The sequence below is a fragment of the Coregonus clupeaformis genome, chromosome 14 (assembly GCF_020615455.1).
Source record: "Coregonus clupeaformis isolate EN_2021a chromosome 14, ASM2061545v1, whole genome shotgun sequence".
Taxonomy (NCBI): Eukaryota; Metazoa; Chordata; class Actinopteri; order Salmoniformes; family Salmonidae; genus Coregonus; species Coregonus clupeaformis.
The window spans coordinates 23,681,720-23,700,276 of record NC_059205.1 but is presented as its reverse complement, the minus strand read 5'-3'; the positions used below and the strand labels follow the sequence as shown (position 1 = coordinate 23,700,276).

Below are 18,557 nucleotides of genomic sequence, written 5' to 3'. Positions count from 1 at the left end.
GTGCAACAAAATGGCCTCATTCTGGTCGGACCCCTTGCAGGTCAGTCGACAACTGGGGCCCGCCACATTCATGATGAGCAATGGATCACGCTGGCACGCCAGCCGCCTCAGAAAAGTCCCTGCCCCTCAAGGAACACGAAGGCACACAAAACAGACATGCAGGCCAGAGACGCCACCGGATGGACCTCCTCCACCACTACCACCTGAGCCCCAGCCTCTGTGGGTTCCCCAAGGGCCAGAGCCACAAGCGGTGACGGTGGAAGAAAGGCCTATGCGGGCACGAACTCGCCCTGCTTATCTGGGGGACTACTTAACCTCTTTTCATTCTTAGGCTCCGTTAGGTGTCTTAGTCAACCTCCAGGTTAATGGACTGAACTGGCTAGTTTGGAGAGTCCATCCGTTTAAGGGTTAATGTTTATTTCTTACAGGTATCACTCTAGGTTCTTGCCCTATGGACATTTTATATATGGTACCAGTCCCTGGTTTTGGAAAGGGGGGAAATGTTATGTATGGTACGACGTGGCTGTACGTCGTACTGTACGTTGTTATGGTTTACGACAGTGTGCTGCGTTACGGATGAATGGGTTGTCAGAATGCGTGGCACATGTCATTAAACGACAGAGTGATGTTCAATGTGAAACTGTGCAGATGTCCGTTCTTTTACAACTAGGCTAGATATAACACATAGAGCTTTGACATAACTATGTAATGAAAAGCGCTATAAATATTAAATTATTATTAATTATTAAATTAAATTATTATTATTATTATTATTATTATTATTATTATTATTATTATTATTATTATTATTATATATTGGGTTCTCCAATGCAGATAAAGTAACAACTTGAAAAAACCTACCCTCGTTATCAGGGCTCTGTCCATTGGTCTTCACCCCCTCTGCCTCCCCAGCTTTACTCCTTTCTGGATGGGAGGACCAGAGGGAGGAAGAGGAGTGAGAATGGGAGTGGTGGGAGGCCCTCCTCAGGCTGAGGCTCATCTCGATGCGCACGTCGTTGATGCTCTTCTTGAGCAGTTTGAGGCGTTTGGAGCGTGACGGGCTGGACTTCATGGAGAACGTCAGGTCCAGTTTCTCCAGCAGCTCTTTCAGCTGCTCCTCCAGAGGCATGTGCTGCCGGTTGGCTGGGACCAATAACCGGTCCACTGGGAAATGACAACAAGATAACACAGTCATTGGGAGACATTTGCTTGATGTTAACTAAACAATGAGTAGCCTAGGTAAGTAGAATTATATTGAAGATCCAGATTAATCAAACTCCTAGACAAAAATGCTCAAAGGAGCGAGTCAATTGATAGTGCTTCTTAGACCAGGAATATGCTTTATACAGTGAGGGAAAAAAGTATTTGATCCCCTGCTGATTTTGTACGTTTGCCCACTGACAAAGAAATGATCCGTCTATAATTTTAATGGTAGGTTTATTTGAACAGTGAGAGACAGAATAACAACAAAAAAATCCAGAAAAACGCATGTCAAAAATGTTATAAATTGATTTGCATTATAATGAGGGAAATAAGTATTTGACCCCCTCTCAATCAGAAAGATTTCTGGCTCCCAGGTGTCTTTTATACAGGTAACGAGCTGAGATTAGGAGCACACTCTTAAAGGGAGTGCTCCTAATCACAGTTTGATACCTGTATAAAAGACACCTGTCCACAGAAGCAATTAATCATTCAGATTCCAAACTCTCCACCATGGCCAAGACCAAAGAGCTCTCCAAGGATGTCAGGGACAAGATTGTAGACCTACACAAGGCTGGAATGGGCTACAAGACCATCGCCAAGCAGCTTGGTGAGAAGGTGACAACAGTTGGTGCGATTATTCGCAAATGGAAGAAACACAAAAGAACTGTCAATCTCCCCTCGGCCTGGGGCTCCATGCAAGATCTCACCGTGGAGTTGCAATGATCATGAGAACGGTGAGGAATCAGCCCAGAACTACACGGGAGGATCTTGTCAATGATCTCAAGGCAGCTGGGACCATAGTCACCAAGAAAACAATTGGTAACACACTACGCCGTGAAGGACTGAAATCCTGCAGCGCCCCGCAAGGTCCCCCTGCTCAAGAAAGCACATATACAGGCCTGTCTGAAGTTCGCCAATGGACATCTGAATGATTCAGAGGAGAACTGGGTGAAAGTGTTGAGGTCAGATGAGACCAAAATGGAGCTCTTTGGCATCAACTCAACTCGCCGTGTTTGGAGGAGGAGAAATGCAGCCTATCACCCCAAGAACACCATCCCCAACGTCAAACATGGAGGTGGAAACATTATGCTTTGGGGGGGGGTTTCTGCTAAGGGGACAGGACAACTTCACTGCATCAAAGGGACGATGGACGGGGCCATTTACCGTCAAATCTTGGGTGAGAACCTCCTTCCCTCAGCCAGGGCATTGAAATTTGTTCGGGGATGGGTATTCCAGCATGACAATGACCCAAAACACACAGCCAAGGCAACAAAGGAGTGGCTCAAGAAGAAGCACATTAAGGTCCTGGAGTGGCCTAGCCAGTCTCCAGACCTTAATCCCATAGAAAATCTGTGGAGGGAGCGGAAGGTTCGAGCTGCCAAACGTCAGCCTCGAAACCTTAATGACTTGGAGAAGATCTGCAAAGAGGAGTGTGACAAAATCTCTCCTGAGATGTGTGCAAACCTGGTGGCCAACTACAAGAAACGTCTGACCTCTGTGTTTGCCAACAAGGGTTTTGCCACCAAGTACTAAGTCATGTTTTGCAGAGGGGTCAAATACTTATTTCCCTCATTAAAATGCATATCAATTTATAACATTTTTGACATGCGTTTTTCTGGATTTTCTTGTTTGTTATTCTGTCTCTCACTGTTCAAATAAACCTACCATTAAAATTATAGACTGATCATGTCTTTGTCAGTGGGCAAACGTACAAAATCAGCAGGGGATCAAATACATTTTTCCTCTCACTGTAAATGTGGATCTGTGCAAACACTGCTGTCCGTTCCAGTATTCTATATTGACTCATTTATCCATTATATTTCTACAAATACTTCTACGGCCCTCTCAGTCTCTCTTTACCATCCTCCCAGGAAAACGGCGGAGGCGCTTCGATCTTGGGCGGTTCGGGCAGGTGCATCCCGCTGTCCTTCTCGAAGCCGATTCGCTCCACATCCCTCCGCGTCTTCCTGATCAAAGCACCACCCTGGTCTCTGAGACGGGCGGCCGCCCGGTGGAAGAAGGTATCCTTATTGTTGTACTTCATGCAGTTGAAGATGATGAGGTTGAAGTCGGACTCAAAGTCGTCCAGGTTGCTGTAGGCCTGGTCGTCAATGCGTTTCCTCATAGTGGAGAAGTCCATGGGGTTCTTGATGTGGTCAAGGTAGTCAGGCACCTACAGGTTTAATGATAGACAGAGATATAAAAACATCTGATAGTCGGCGCCTACAAGGCATTGAGATGTAGATGTAAAATCCACAGTCTGATATTTTTGGATTTTAAAATCAGCCCAAATGAGATGGGCCAGATGCTATGCTAGGAGGAGAATGAAGAATGTAGATATAAATCTAGTAAAGAAAACAAAACAGAATCATGAAAGTTTAAAAAAGAATAACGTGAAAGGGTATAAGCAGCATCTCAACTCTAGTCTGGCTGACACCATACTTCTGACTTCAGAGTCTGGAGAGGCTGTTTGATGTTCGGGTTAATGAAGTTGATAATGAAGGCGACTGTGCTTTATACTGCTTGGTTCACCTCTGTGTCCTTCTTCCTCAAACACCCACATGTACAGCCACACACACCCCCCTGAGCGCCGCCCCCTTCCATTATAACTGTTGGATTTTTAAATCCAAAACAACAAGAGGTTTAAACTCTCCAGGGGGGAAAAAAACATTTGAGAGAACCAATAAAAGCTTGATCAATTTCTGGCCGAATATTAATTATCAAACAGACTCCTGTCCAGACCAGCGCCTCTCCCTCGCTGTGCACCACACGAGTCACGTCAACAAGGATATCTCAACTCTCCATCATCTCAGGCCGTACGTACATGTTATAGTAAGAGCTGTTCTCCTAGCCATGGTGAGTAAGCCTTACCTCTTTGATGTCGACAGGATGGGCAAAGATCTTGGCCTGGTCTCTCTCCTGTAGCTGTTCCAGCACAGACCTGAGCAGGATACTGAAGGGAGTCAGCTGGACCTCCAACAGGCTCTGCTGCAGCTTCATCTGAGGACACACAGGGGACCATTAGCATCATCATGTACTGTATATGGCTGCTGAACCATGGAGGGAGAGAGACTGAGACAGAGAGAGGATGAGGGGGCTACAGCTCCAATTTATACTATACTACTAATTGTCTTATAGTTGGCTTGTGAGCTACAGTACCAGTCAAAAGTTTGGACACACCTACTCATTCAAGGGTTTCTTTATTTTTACTATTTTCTACATTGTAGAATAATAGTGAAGACATCGAAACTATGAAATAACACATATGGAAATCATGTAGTAACCAACAAAGTGTTAAACAAATCAAAATATATTTTATATTTGAGATTCTTCAAATAGCCACCCTTTGCCTTGATGACAGCTTTGCACACTCTTGGCATTCTCTCAACCAGCTTCATGAGGTAGTCACCTGGAATGCATTTCAATTAACAGGTGTACCTTCTTAAAAGTTCATTTGTGGAATGTCTTTCCTTCTTAATCAGTTGTGTTGTGACAAGGTATGGGGTGGTGTACAGAAGATAGGCTTTTTTGGTAAAAGACCAAGTCCATATTATGGAAGAACAGCTCAAATAAGCAAAGAGAAACGACAGTCCATCATTACTTTAAGACATGAAGGTCAGTCAATATGGACAATTTCAAGAACTTTTAAAGTTTCTTCAAGTGCAGTCGCAAAAACCATCAAGCGCTATGATCAAATCAAATCAAATTTTATTGGCCACATGCGCCGAATACAACAAGTGTAGACATTACAGTGAAATGCTTACTTACAGCCCTTAACAAACAATGCATTTATTTCTTAATAAAAAAAGTTAAATAAAACAACAAAAAAGTGTTGAGAAAAAAGAGCAGAAGTAAAATAAAATAACAGTAGGGAGGCTATATATACAGGGGGGTACCGGTGCAGAGTCAATGTGCGGGGGCACCGGCTAGTTGAGGTAGTTGAGGTAATACAGTGGGGGAAAAAAGTATTTAGTCAGCCACCAATTGTGCAAGTTCTCCCACTTAAAAAGATGAGAGAGGCCTGTCATTTTCATCATAGGTACACGTCAACTATGACAGACAAATTGAGAAAAAAAAATCCAGAAAATCACATTGTAGGATTTTTAATGAATTTATTTGCAAATTATGGTGGAAAATAAGTATTTGGTCACCTACAAACAAGCAAGATTTCTGGCTCTCACAGACCTCTAACTTCTTCTTTAAGAGGCTCCTCTGTCCTCCACTGCTACCTGTATTAATGGCACCTGTTTGAACTTGTTATCAGTATAAAAGACACCTGTCCACAACCTCAAACAGTCACACTCCAAACTCCACTATGGTCAAGACCAAAGAGCTGTCAAAGGACACCAGAAACAAAATTGTAGACCTGCACCAGGCTGGGAAGACTGAATCTGCAATAGGTAAGCAGCTTGGTTTGAAGAAATCAACTGTGGGAGCAATTATTAGGAAATGGAAGACATACAAGACCACTGATTATCTCCCTCGATCTGGGGCTCCACGCAAGATCTCACCCCGTGGGGTCAAAATGATCACAAGAACGGTGAGCAAAAATCCCAGAACCACACGGGGGACCTAGTGAATGACCTGCAGAGAGCTGGGACCAAAGTAACAAAGCCTACCATCAGTAACACACTACTCCGCCAGGGACTCAAATCCTGCATTGCCAGACGTGTCCCCCCTGCTTAAGTCCAGGCCCGTCTGAAGTTTGCTAGAGTGCATTTGGATGATCCAGAAGAGGATTGGGAGAATGTCATATGGTCAGATGAAACCAAAATATAACTTTTTGGTAAAAACTCAACTCATCGTGTTTGGAGGACAAAGAATGCTGAGTTGCATCCAAAGAACACCATACCTACTGTGAAGCATGGGGGTGGAAACTTCATGCTTTGGGGGCTGTTTTTCTGCAAAGGGACCAGGACGACTGATCCGTGTAAAGGAAAGAATGAATGGGGCCATGTATCGTGAGATTTTGAGTGAAAACCTCCTTCCATCAGCAAGGGCATTGAAGATGAAACGTGGCTGGGTCTTTTAGCATGACAATGATCCCAAACACACCTCCCGGGCAACGAAGGATTGACTTCGTAAGAAGCATTTCAAGGTCCTGGAGTGGCCTAGCCAGTCTCCAGATCTCAACCCCATAGAAAATCTTTGGAGGGAGTTGAAAGTCCGTGTTGCCCAGCGACAGCCCCAAAACATCACTGCTCTAGAGGAGATCTGCTTGGAGGAATGGGCCAAAATACCAGCAACAGTGTGTGAAAACCTTGTGAAGACTTACAAAACGTTTGACCTGTGTCATTGCCAACAAGGGGTATATAACAAAGTATTGAGAAACTTTTGTTATTGACCAAATACTTATTTTCCACCATAATTTGCAAATAAATTCATAAAAAATCCTACAATGTGATTTTCTGGATTTTTTTTCCTCATTTTGTCTGTCATAGTTGACATGTACCTATGATGAAAATTACAGGCCTCTCTCATCTTTTTAAGTGGGAGAACTTGCTAAATTGGTGGCTGACTAAATACTTTTTTTCCCCACTGTATGTACATGTGGGTAAAGTTAAAGTGACTATGCATAAATAATTAACAGAGTAGCAGCAGCGTAAAAATATGGGGTGGGGGTGGGGGGGCTGTGCTAATAGTTCGGGTAGCCATGATTAGCTGTTCAGGAGTCTTATGGCTTGGGGGTAGAAGCTGTTGAGAAGTTTTTTGGACCTAGACTTGGCACTCCGGTACCGCTTGCCGTGTGGTAGCAGAGAGAACAGTCTACGACTAGGGTGGCTGGAGTCTTTGACAATTTTGAGGGCCTTCCTCTGATACCGCCTGGTATAGAAGTCCTGGATGGCAGGAAGCTTGGCCCCAGTGATGTAATGGGCCGTACGCACTACCCTCTGTATGATGAAACTGGCTCTCATGAGGACCGCCACAGGAATGGAAGACCCAGAGTAACCTCTGCTGCAGAGGATAAGTTCATTAGAGTTACCAGCCTCAGAAATTGCAGCCCAAATAAATGCTTCACAGAGTTCAAGTAACAGACACATCTCAACATCAACTGTTCAGAGGAGACTGCGTGAATCAGGCCTTCATTGTCGAATTTCTGCAAAGAAACCACTACTAAAGGACACCAATAAGAAGAAGAGACTTGCTTGGGCCAAGAAACACGAGCAATGGACATTAGATCGGTGGAAATCTCTCCTTTGGTCTGATGAGTCCAAATTTGAGATGTTTGGTTCCAACCGCCATATCTTTGTGAGATGCAGAGTAGGTGAACGGATGATCTCCGCATGTGTGGTTCCCACCATGAAGCATGGAGGAGGAGGTGTGTGGGTGTGCTTTGCTGGTGACACTGTCAGTGATTAATTTAGAATTCAAGGCACACTTAACCAGCATGGCTACCACAGCATTTTGCAGCGATACACCATCCCATCTGGTTTGCGCTTAGTGGGACTATAATTTGTTTCTCAACAGGACAATGACCCAAAACACACCTCTAGGCTGTGTAAGGGCTATTTGACCAAGGAGAGTGATGGAGTGCTGCATCAGATGACCTGGCCTCCACATTCACCCGACCTCAACCCAATTGAGATGGTTTGGGATGAGTTGGACCGCAGAGTGAAGGAAAAGCAGCCACAAGTGCTCAGCATATGTGGGAACTCCTTCAAGACTGTTGGAAAAGCATTCCTCATGAAGCAGCTTGAGAGAATGCCAAGAGTGTGCAAAGTTGTCATCAAGGCAAAGGGTGGCTACTTTGAAGAATCTAAAATGTAAAATATATTTTGATTTGTTTAACACTTTTCTGGTTACTACATGCTTCCATATGTGTTACTTCATAGTTCTGATGTCTTCACTATTATTCTACTATGTAGAAAACATTACATTTAAATAAAAACCCTTGAATGAGATGGTGTCCAAACTTTTGACTGGTACTGTTTATGTATGTATTGTTGGCTTGCAGGGACAGCTTCAGTTATCTAACCTACCTCTTCTCTCTTGAGTTTCTCCCTCTTGCGTATGAGCTCCAGCAATAGCCTGGCTCTCTCCAGGTCATGTCTTAGACGATGCCACTCCTTTAGCTGCTCCTTCAGAGCCCGGCTCACCTCCTCACTCTCCTTCTGTGGTGGGAATCACACACATCAGGATTTAGAAAACATCGCAGACATGTACAGTTAAAAAACAATATCACCAATATTAGGGTTAGAAAACAGTAGAATTGTAATCCAACAGTGGAGCTCTCATTTATATAAACAATCATATGCCTCTGGGTAGTTTTGGCCAGTTCTCGTTGACATTGCTACGGTAATAAGGAGAGTGGAATGTTATAATGATAGGAGTGTGAGAGAGAATGGAGTGTACCAGCCAGGGGACGAGAATTGTGTCAGAAACAGGGGGACAAGAGTCTGACTGACCGGCTGTGCAGCATGGGTCTTCTGGTGGGACTGTTGGCTGGACTGTAGTCGTCTGATGAGGGGTACTCCGTTCCTCGCCTGTCTCTTTAGAGTCCAGTAGTTTAGAGCCAGCTCCACAAATGCTTTCTTCTTCTGTATAGACACCCGGTTGAGGATGGTGTTTAACCTGGGAACAGATGGAGAAGATAGGAACGATTTTTAAATGTTGCTTATTGAACTAAGGAAAATGTCCATTTTTTCACTTTATGTCCTGACCTTCTCTTTTGCTGAACAGGGCCTGAAACTAACTTGTTGGTCCACCAGCCACTGTGGCAGGTAGATTTAAAAATCTTTCTTACCAGATATTTTTTTGGGGGTGCATAATTACACCACAAGATGGATGAGCATGCTTTGTAATGTTTCTAAACACAATAAATGTATTACTAGTAAGAAGTGATGTGGTATATTGCTCAATGTTATTTCATTATTTGTGACTGGAGTCTTTTAACCAAAATATCACAGATGAGACAAAAATGTTCAGCTGTCCCTTTAAGGGTGGGAGTTTACCATGGTAACGAGGACACTGCTTGAGTCCAGTGTGCCTGTGAGATAGAGAATCTGACTAGTAGCCAATGTGGTCTTCGCTAGCAGTTCTTTGTGTGATTAGCTACCAGCTATGAAACAGCAGAAACAGCTACAGCAGCATTTATTTTTCTATAAATGTGCTCATACTTTACTTCTAACTCTATTTTTATTCACGAATGCGAGTGAAATGCTTGCACCGTGGAGCCCTTACAATTTTTTTGGGGGGGAGGGAGGGGTCAAGGTGAGGAGGAGGATTATATAAGATACTGTTTGAAGAGGTAGGGTTTCAGATGTTTTCGGAAGATGGGCAGGGCCTCTGCTGTCCTAGCTTCAGGGGGAAGCTGGTTCCGCCATTGGGGTGCCAAGACAGAGAAGAGCTTGGACTGGGCTGAGCGGGAGCTGCCCTCCGGTAGGGGTGGGAGGGCCAAGAGACCTGAGTTGGCAGAACAGAGTGCTCGGGTTGGGGTCTAGGGTTTGAGCATAGCCTGAAGGTAGGGAGGGGCAGTTCCTCTTTGCTGTTCCATAGGTAAGCACCAATGTATTGTAGTGGATGCAAGCTTCAACTGGAAGTCAGTGGAGTGTGCGGAGGAGCGGGGTGACATGAGAGAACTTGGGAAGGTTGAAAACCAGCTGGTCTGCTGCGTTCTGGATAAGTTGCAGTGGTTTGATGGCACAAGTGGGGAGCCCAGCCAACAGCGAGTTTGTTTTTGCATATTTTTTACACTGAATGTTATCAGATCTTCAACCAAAATCTAATATTAATATCAACAGCTACAGGAAGTGTTTGGTTGCAGTCATTGCAGCTAAAGGTGGCACAACCAGTTATTGTGTGTAAGAGGGCAACCATTTTTTCACACAGGGGCATTGGGTGTTGCATAATTTTGTTATTTAAATTAAATAATTATGAACATTTTGTATTATTTGTTACATCTAATATTAGGTTTTGGTTGAAAATCTAATAGCATTCAGTGTCAAAAATATGAAAATAGAGAAAATCAGAAAGGGAGCTAATAGTTTCACGGCACTGTATGTTGTGTATTGTACATTTACTGATACGTCTGGTCATCTGCAAATTATGAAAATTACGCTTAGATGAATGGTGAGTGAATCTACCTTTGGGGAGGAAAGCTAGGCACAGACACGGGTGGGACCTCTTCCTCTGGCGCTACCTTCTTCCTCTTCCTCTTCCTGCCTTTCGCCAGTGCATTGGCGCCCCTCGTGTTCTCCCCTTTCAGAGGGGAACACAATCCATTTTGGGGTTTGGCGTCCTCGTAGATGGTGAGGGGTCTCTTGACCGAGCTGTTTGGGGTGTGAGCCCCGCAGTAAGCCGTCTTCTTCACCGAAAACGTTGGTTCGCCGGTCTCCGTTACCTCCTTGATGGGTTCCATCTTCATAAAGAGTCCGGCTTTCTGAGCACAGCTGACGTGGAAGGCGGTGTAGCAGTTAGCCTTGTGACACTGGATACAGGCCCCCACCCCCTTCTCCTTACAGAGGTAGCAGGTGAGCTTCCAGCGGGCGGACGGAATGTTGCCGACTCCGTCGATGGGCTCGATGAAGACCGTGTTGGAAAACCCTACCTCCGGCACCCACAAGGCGCACACCACGTGACCCCAGCGGTCATCGTCAGTCTTTTTCACTGCTCCGCCTTTGTTAGGACACAGTATGCAGCCTGCGGGCTGGGTGGGCGACTGGAGGCAGTGCCGGCACAGCCACTGTCCCTCTGGGATGTAAGGGACGCCGTAACACTCTTGGTGCACGGCCAGGTTGCACATGTCACAGAAGAGGATGACGTTGCTGTCCTGGCCGTCTCCGTCCATGCAAATGCAGCAGACAGCGTCCTCGTCTATGGTCAGCTTGTCCTGGCCCTGGCTCTCCATCTCCATCTGGGTCTCCTTCTCAAAGCGGTCCACCAGGAACTCAAACACGTTGTAGGACACCTGGTGGTGGGAGGGAGAACAGCAAACAGTTGCACATTTATTGTAGTATTAATTATACTTTGTTGACTATTGTTGTGTTGTATTGTTTTCTTAGCCTGTGATCCATTTGTTTTTGTTTCTTTGGGGGAGGGGGGAGCTAGCCTGAGTGTCAGTCTGTTTCTGCTCTCTTGTCTAGTTGGCAAAAGAGTAGAAACAGACTGAAATCAAATCCAAGTTTATTAGTCGTGTACACAGTTTAACAGATGTTATAGCGGCTGCAGCGAAAAGCTTATGTTACTAGCTCCTAACAATGCAGTATAATGGCAAAGTTCACAAATAATAAAAAATGTATAAATACATAATAAAAAACAACTAGAAATGCCAGAATTAATCCAATTAACAACCCAAATACCACTGTAACAGTTATCCAAATGCAATCTATGCGTATATACACCTGATTAAATTTACACAAGATATCATTCTTAGTATATGTACAGCAGTAGCTATACGCTGAGTGTACAAAACATTAGGAACACCTTTCTAATATTGAGTTGCACCCCCCTTTGCCATCAGAACAGCCTCAATTCATTGGGGCATGGACTCTACAAGGTGTCGAAAGCGTTCCACAGGGATGTTTCCAACAGTTGTGTCAATTTGGCTGGATGTCCTTCGGGTGGTGGACCATTCTTGATACACACAGGAAATTGTTGATCGTGAAAAACCCAGCAGCATTGCAATTCTTGTCACACTCAAACCGGTGTGCCTGGCACCTACTACAATACCCTGTTCAAAGGCACTTAAATATTCTGTCTTCCCCATTCACCCTCTGAATGGCACACATACACAATCCATGTCTCAATTGTCTCAAGGCTTAAAAAGTCTACTTTAACAGGTCACCTCCCCTTCATCTACACTGATTTGAAATGGATTTAACAGGTGACATTAATAAGGGATCATAGCTTTCACCTGGATTCACCTGGTCAGTCTATGTCCTGGAAAGAGCAGGTGTTCCTAATGTTTTGTTCACGGAGTGTCTCAGAGTGAGCTATGTCAAGAATCCAGTATATAAATAAATATGTGGTGTATAAAGAGTGTAACTAAAATGCAATGTACAGTAGTAGAAATCTTAGAATAAGCCGTTGAGAATAGAGTATTTAAATACACAGTAAAAAAAAACAAGGCAAAAAGGATTGACTGGCACACAGGCTACGGGGGAGCAGCCTCACCATGAAGTTTTGTAATTCTGAAAAGGCGTAATTTATAAAGAAAAGGCCTACCTGACTGACGCCTTCACTTCTCCTCTTATCGTTAACTACTTCCAGCCAAGCGTAGTCCTCCTCATCCATATCATACTCCACCTCCTCATCCAGCTCCTCCGACGTCTTCTCCACATACTTATAATACACTGGGGGCCTCCCGGGGACAGCTGGAAGGTTATACTCCACAGTCCGGATCTTGGCCTCTGGAAGTGTCTGTGCTGGTGCTGCCTGTGCTGCTGTAGATCCATGTGTTGTGTGGTTCTGTGCGACCGCAGCTGCACTCCTCTTCTCCTGGCTGTTTTTTAACCGGACGGAGCGCATCGGCGTCTGCTGAGGCTTCTCCATGTTCTCCTTATTGCTGGTGCACTCCATCATCTCCTGGGCCGTAGGGTCATCATCCGCGATCACGTCCAGCTTGTCGTAGATGCTGATCCGGTGCACCCGGCCGTCAATCTCCATGTCCACCATGCGCTGGGCCTGGGCGTAGGTCAGAGTCTGTTTGTTGGGGGACGGACGGATGGGGGAGGGCGGCCGCTGGGGCACGGGGACCCTGTGGTGCCGAGCCTTCTTCCTCATCCTCGACACCTGAACAGCTGCAAGGAGAAGCAAAGCAGGTACATAGATGAGTCTATATCATAACACGAGAAAGTAAACAAGCATGGGGAAGACAGAAGCAGACAGATTACCATCACAATACAATGTCATTAAGTTAAAAAACTGTGTAAAAAAATAGTATTTTTGACAGGTTTTACCTCCTACGGGTGTGGTAACGGAGACAAACACGAGGACAATGTAAACAAGCATCAACTGGTGAAGGTATTTGAAAAGATAGCTGGAAGTTGGCCTATCTGTTGATCGACAATGTGTGATATCAGTTTGAGGATTTCCATTTCCATAGCATTGTTGAATTTTCATTTGTTTACATTAAAAACTATAATAATAATGAGTGGAAATGGGGACTGGGAGAGTGGAGCATCTGCTAAGACATATTAATAAAAAAGTGTGTCACTAAAAAGCATGAGGGACAAGGGGATATTAGTGATATTAGAGGGAAAGGCATGGCTTGTGTTAAAAAAAGATACTCAGGTTTCCCATGACAGCAAAAGTATTCGATAACTGCTAACAAGATAAGAGTTTAATTAAAAGTTTGAACAAGAAATATCTCTGCATGGGTATGTATGAAAAATGTGTTCCACTTTAGAGTGGTTGGTTGGATATTATATATATATATACACACACAGTACCAATCAAAAGTTTGGACACCAACTCATTCAAGGGTTTTTCTTTATTTTTACTATTTTCTACATTGTAGAATAATAGGGAAGACATCAAAACTATGAAATAACACATATGGAATCATGTAGTAACCCAAAAAGTGTTAAACAAATCAAATTCATTTTTTATTTGAGATTCTTCAAAGTAGCCACCCTTTGCCTTGATGACAGCTTTGCACACTCTTGGCATTCTCTCAACCAGCTTCATGAGGAAGTCACCTGGAATGCATTTCAATTAACAGGTGTGCCTTCTTAAAAGTTTATTTGTGGAATTTCTATCCTTCTTAATGCGTTTGAGCCAATCAGATGTGTTGTGAAAAGGTAGGGGGGTATACAGAAGATAGCCCTATTTGATAAAAGACCAAGTCCATATTAGGGCAAGAACAGCTCAAATAAGCAAAGAGACACGACAGTCCATCATTACTTTAAGACACGAGTCAGTCAATGCGGAACATTTCAAGAACTTTGAAAGTGTCTTCAAGTGCAGTCGCAAAAACGATCAAGCGCTATGATGAAACTGGCTCTCATGAGGACCGCCACAGGAATGGAAGACCCAGAGTTACCTCTGCTGCAGAGGATAAGTTCATTAGAGTTACCAGCCTCAGAAATTGCAGCCCAAATAAATGCTTCACAGAGTTCAAGTAACAGACACATCAACATCAACTGTTCAGAGCAGACTGCGTGAATCAGGCCTTCATGGTCAAATTGCTGCAAATAAACCACTACTAAAGGACACCAATAAGAAGAAGAGACTTGCTTGGGCCAAGAAACACGAGCAACGGACATTAGACCGGTGGAAATCTGTCCTTTTGTCTGAGGAGTCCAAATGTGAGATTTTTGGTTCCAACCGCCGTGTCTTTCTGAGACGCAGAGTAGGTGAACGGATGATCTCCACATGTGTGGTTCTCACCGTGAAGCATGGAGGAGGAGGTATGATGGTGTGGAGGTGCTTTGCTGGTGACACTGTCAGTGATTTATTTAGAAATCAAGGCACACTTAACCAGCATGGCTACCACAGCATTCTGCAGCGATACGCCATCACATTTGGTTTGCGCTTAGTGGGACTATAATTTGTTTTTCAACAGGACAATGACCCAACACACCTCCAGGCTGTGTAAGGGCCATTTGACCAAGAAGGAGAGTGATGGAGTGCTGCATCAGCTGACCTGGCCTCCACTATCACCCGACCTCAACCCAATTGAGATGGTTTGGGATGAGTTGGACCGCAGAGTGAAGGAAAAGCAGTGCTCAGCAAGTCTCTTTCAAGACTGTTGGAAAAGCATTCCAGGTGAACCTGGTTTAGAGAATGCCAAGAGTGAAGAATCTCAAATAAAAAATATATGTTGATTTGTTTAACACTTTTTTGGTTACTACATGATTCAGCAACCATCAGTCCTGTGTTCCAATGGCACGTTGTGTTTGCTAATCCAAGTTTATCATTTTAAAAGGCCAACTGATCATTAGAAAACCCCTTTGCAATTATGTTAGCACAACTGAAAACTGTTGTGCTTATTAAATAAGCAACAAAACTGGCCTTCTTGAGACTAGTTGGGTATCTGGTGCATCAGCAATTGTTGGTTCGATTTCTCAGAACAAGAATAGACTGACGAGTTTCAGAAGAAAGTTATTTGTTTCTGGCCATTTTGAGCCTGTAATCGAACCCACAATTGCTGATGCTCCAGATACTCAACTAGTCTCAAGAAGGACAGTTTTATTGCTTCTTTAAATCCACACAAAGTTTTCAGCTGTGCTAACATAATTGCAAAATGGTTTTCTAATGATCAATTAGCCTTTTAAAATGATAGACTTGGATTAGCAAACACAACGTGCCATTGGAACACAGGACTGATAGTTGCTGATAATGGGCCTCTGTACGCCTATGTAGATATTCCATTAAAAATCAGCCGTTTCCAGCTACAATAGACATTTACAACATTAACAATGTCTATACTGTATTTCTGATCAATTTGATGTTATTTTAATGGACAAAAAAATTGCTTTTCTTTTGAAAACAAGGACATTTCTAAGTGACCCCAAACTTTTGTGTGTGTGTATATATATATATATATATATATATATATATAATATATACTGTCTGGTTATTCTTATGGATCATTCAAGATTTGAGCTCCAATATCCCGCATTAAATAACACAGGGCCTAAACATTACAACACAAGACAGACACAGGAAATGTGTTGGGTTGCTAGAGACAATCGAAATGTCTAATCAATAACGTTTGCTATGCCAGTGAGGACAAATTGTTCACACGGTCTGCGTAAAACAAGGGGAATGTTTACTTTAGCCTTTTAAAATTGTGTTAACTTTGTTGCGCCTAGGAGTGGCAGCCAACTGAGCCAAGCCCCCCACTCACCAAACTATAAACTGCACCATGATAAATTGCACCATTTCATTTAACATTTGGTCCGTTCCGAGGACGTCATGGTTCTTTCTAGTAAACTAGCAGCTGGCTGAAGAAAGAGAACAGCGATACCAACGAATAGCTCAAACAGAGAAAGCCAGTGTGGGCTAGTAGCTAACAATAACATTACTGTAGCTACTAATGCTAGTTACAGTTAGCTAACAACCTAACGCTAGCAAATGGCGTCAAACAAAACAAGGCAACGGAGCCCTTTAAACATGTATTGTGCTTCCTACAACACACGCAGAATTAATCAGTTACTGACCGACTATGCTCTTCATAATCCATGATCAAATACATCGGAAAAATAAACAAAAAAACCACATACCCCAGAACTAGAAACAGCTTTGCTGGTTGAAGATATAAGCTAGTCAACAGCCTTTGAAAGCAATGGCGATGTGGCCTGCTCAATGGCTGTAATTCCGTACAAAATGTTCTCATCCAACAGGAAATGATTAGGCTTTTTCAGTAATAAAGGAGAAGAATGCATTTGGGAGCACTCTGCGTCTTGATAAATACTAGATTGGATTCTATCCTGAGCATAAAAGTATTTGCTCACGGATCTGAATTTGCTTCCTCCCTATAGCCTAGAACCGTTCCGAGGCTGCAACTGCGAGCTCGAGCGCTTCCCCCAACAACAATGCAGTGCACGAGCGTTGTCCCACCCGCTACGCACAACGCAACTATTAACGCTAAAGGTCATGTCGTGGCATGGGTCCACAAATTATACACACAAATAGAACAATGAGCCAGATATTTCACAAATGTATGAATGTGACGCATCCGGTTGGCGTTTAAAAAGATGGAGCGATATGGATTTTGGCCACATTCTGCACATTTGCTCATCGATGAAACATTTGATCTCCATAAAGTTTTCCGTTTTCAAGAATCTGTAACAAACAGAGTGGACTGCGTTTTGTAGACTTTAGCCTTTGCCAAAGTTTTAAAAAATTGTGTTGTTTAGGAGTGCAAGGGCGAATTTAGTTATTGCACACGCGCATTTCACAGGATAGGCGTTCCCTAACTGAAATATGCAAATAAATGCTAGAACGAGCCAATAAGATTTCACTAGCTCGTGCTTGGCTCTGCCCAACTCCTTGCTTGTTCTGCCCAGCTCCCATTGGCAACGACAGGCTCTGGTCTATCTTGGGTTAGTTATACAATTCTTTGTTATCCATGACAGAAGAGAAGGTCGTCACTAGTTAACACAGTCACAAAGTCAGAAGGCCCGCCTAGTCGACCAATCAAATTAGGGAGTGTGATTGGTAATCTGATTGGTCTATTAGGCGGGTCTTCCTACTTTGTGGCTGTGGTAACTAATGACGAACAGAAGGGTCAGCGAGACACCACCTCCTCATTCTTTCTGATCGGGGCCACTCTGGCACATTGGTACTGACCCAATGATAAAATACAGTGAATATGCACACTCACCGGGAATATGGCAGATGTTCTCCGCTGGTGCCAATAAGATTGGTTACTGTTTGCTCAATTAAATTAAGAATTTTGATAACTAAAATACAGATTGGAGTATTTTCATTGTCATCTCTTTACAGCAATAGCCATTTGCTTTCCAAACAGTTTTCCCGCGATTGTATTTTTAAATATTGAGATATGCCTGGCTGTGTCTCTCTGCGTTTCACTGGCAATCGCAACTCAATCATCAATTTGGTATTTGCAGCGCGTGCTGCCCAAAATGCGGGCCCTTCCGACTGTAGGCTATGCCATTTAAAACAATCCACAGCTTAAAAAAATAAAGCTAATGATCCTCTGTTGCCAAATCATGCTTTCTGGTGTAGTAGCCTATTTTTTATGGTTTTATTTATTTATCTATAGACAGGAGTAAGCTAATTAGGCTAGGCCTAATACATTTACTTTAGGGAAGGCTTATGCCTTTTAATGTGGCAGAAACATTTTACTTTTACATTTTAGTCATTTAGCAGACGCTCTTATCCAGAGCGACTTACAGTTAGTGAGTGCATACCCACAACCCTGGCGTTGCAAACGCCATGCTCTACCAACTGAGCTACATCCCAGCTGGCCATTCCCTCCCCTACCCTGGACGACGCTGGGCCAATTGTGCGCCGCCCCATAGGTCTCCAGGTCACGGCCGGCTACGACAGAGCCTGGATTCGAACCAGGATCTCTAGTGGCACAGCTAGCCTTAGACCACTGCGCCACTCGGGAGATAACCAGTCATGATGTTTTCAACTAATTGTCAAAAAATCTCTTAACTAAGGTGCTTGCGAACATTTATTCACTCACTAAATAATTTCAGCATCCAAACCCCAACAGTGCACTGTGCACCCGCAATTTGATTAATGGAATGAGGCATCAGTTACAAAACACCTACGTGTATTGTAATTTTACATTTTAGTCATTTAGCAGACGCTCTTATCCAGAGCGACTTACAGTTAGTGAGTGCATACATAAAAAAAAAATCATACCCCCGTGGGAATCGAACCCACAACCCGGCGTTGGAAACACCATGCTCTACCAACTGAGCTACATCCCTGAC

The 18,557-nt window shown here is 43.7% G+C and overlaps 1 protein-coding gene across 3 annotated transcripts in view; it reads right to left on the bottom strand.

Annotated features, from left to right (window-relative positions):
• The window catches only part of LOC121581254 (bromodomain-containing protein 1-like), a 35,940-nt gene extending 19,041 nt beyond the window's left edge, over positions 1-16,899 (bottom strand). Inside the window, exons 1-8 of one of the 3 annotated variants that reach the window (XM_041896757.2) lie at positions 16,371-16,899; positions 12,367-12,941; positions 10,287-11,110; positions 8,610-8,775; positions 8,184-8,315; positions 4,075-4,203; positions 3,064-3,376; positions 862-1,164 (exon numbers count right to left, since the gene is read on the bottom strand). In XM_041896757.2, coding sequence (XP_041752691.2) covers positions 862-1,164; positions 3,064-3,376; positions 4,075-4,203; positions 8,184-8,315; positions 8,610-8,775; positions 10,287-11,110; positions 12,367-12,924 — 2,425 coding nt within the window. In that variant the 5' untranslated portion in view covers positions 12,925-12,941; positions 16,371-16,899. The remainder of the gene's footprint in view (positions 1-861; positions 1,165-3,063; positions 3,377-4,074; positions 4,204-8,183; positions 8,316-8,609; positions 8,776-10,286; positions 11,111-12,366; positions 12,942-16,370) is intronic. The other 2 variants (XM_041896756.2, XM_041896755.2) reach the window with 2 other exon arrangements.
• Between the last annotated feature and the right edge of the window lie 1,658 nt (positions 16,900-18,557).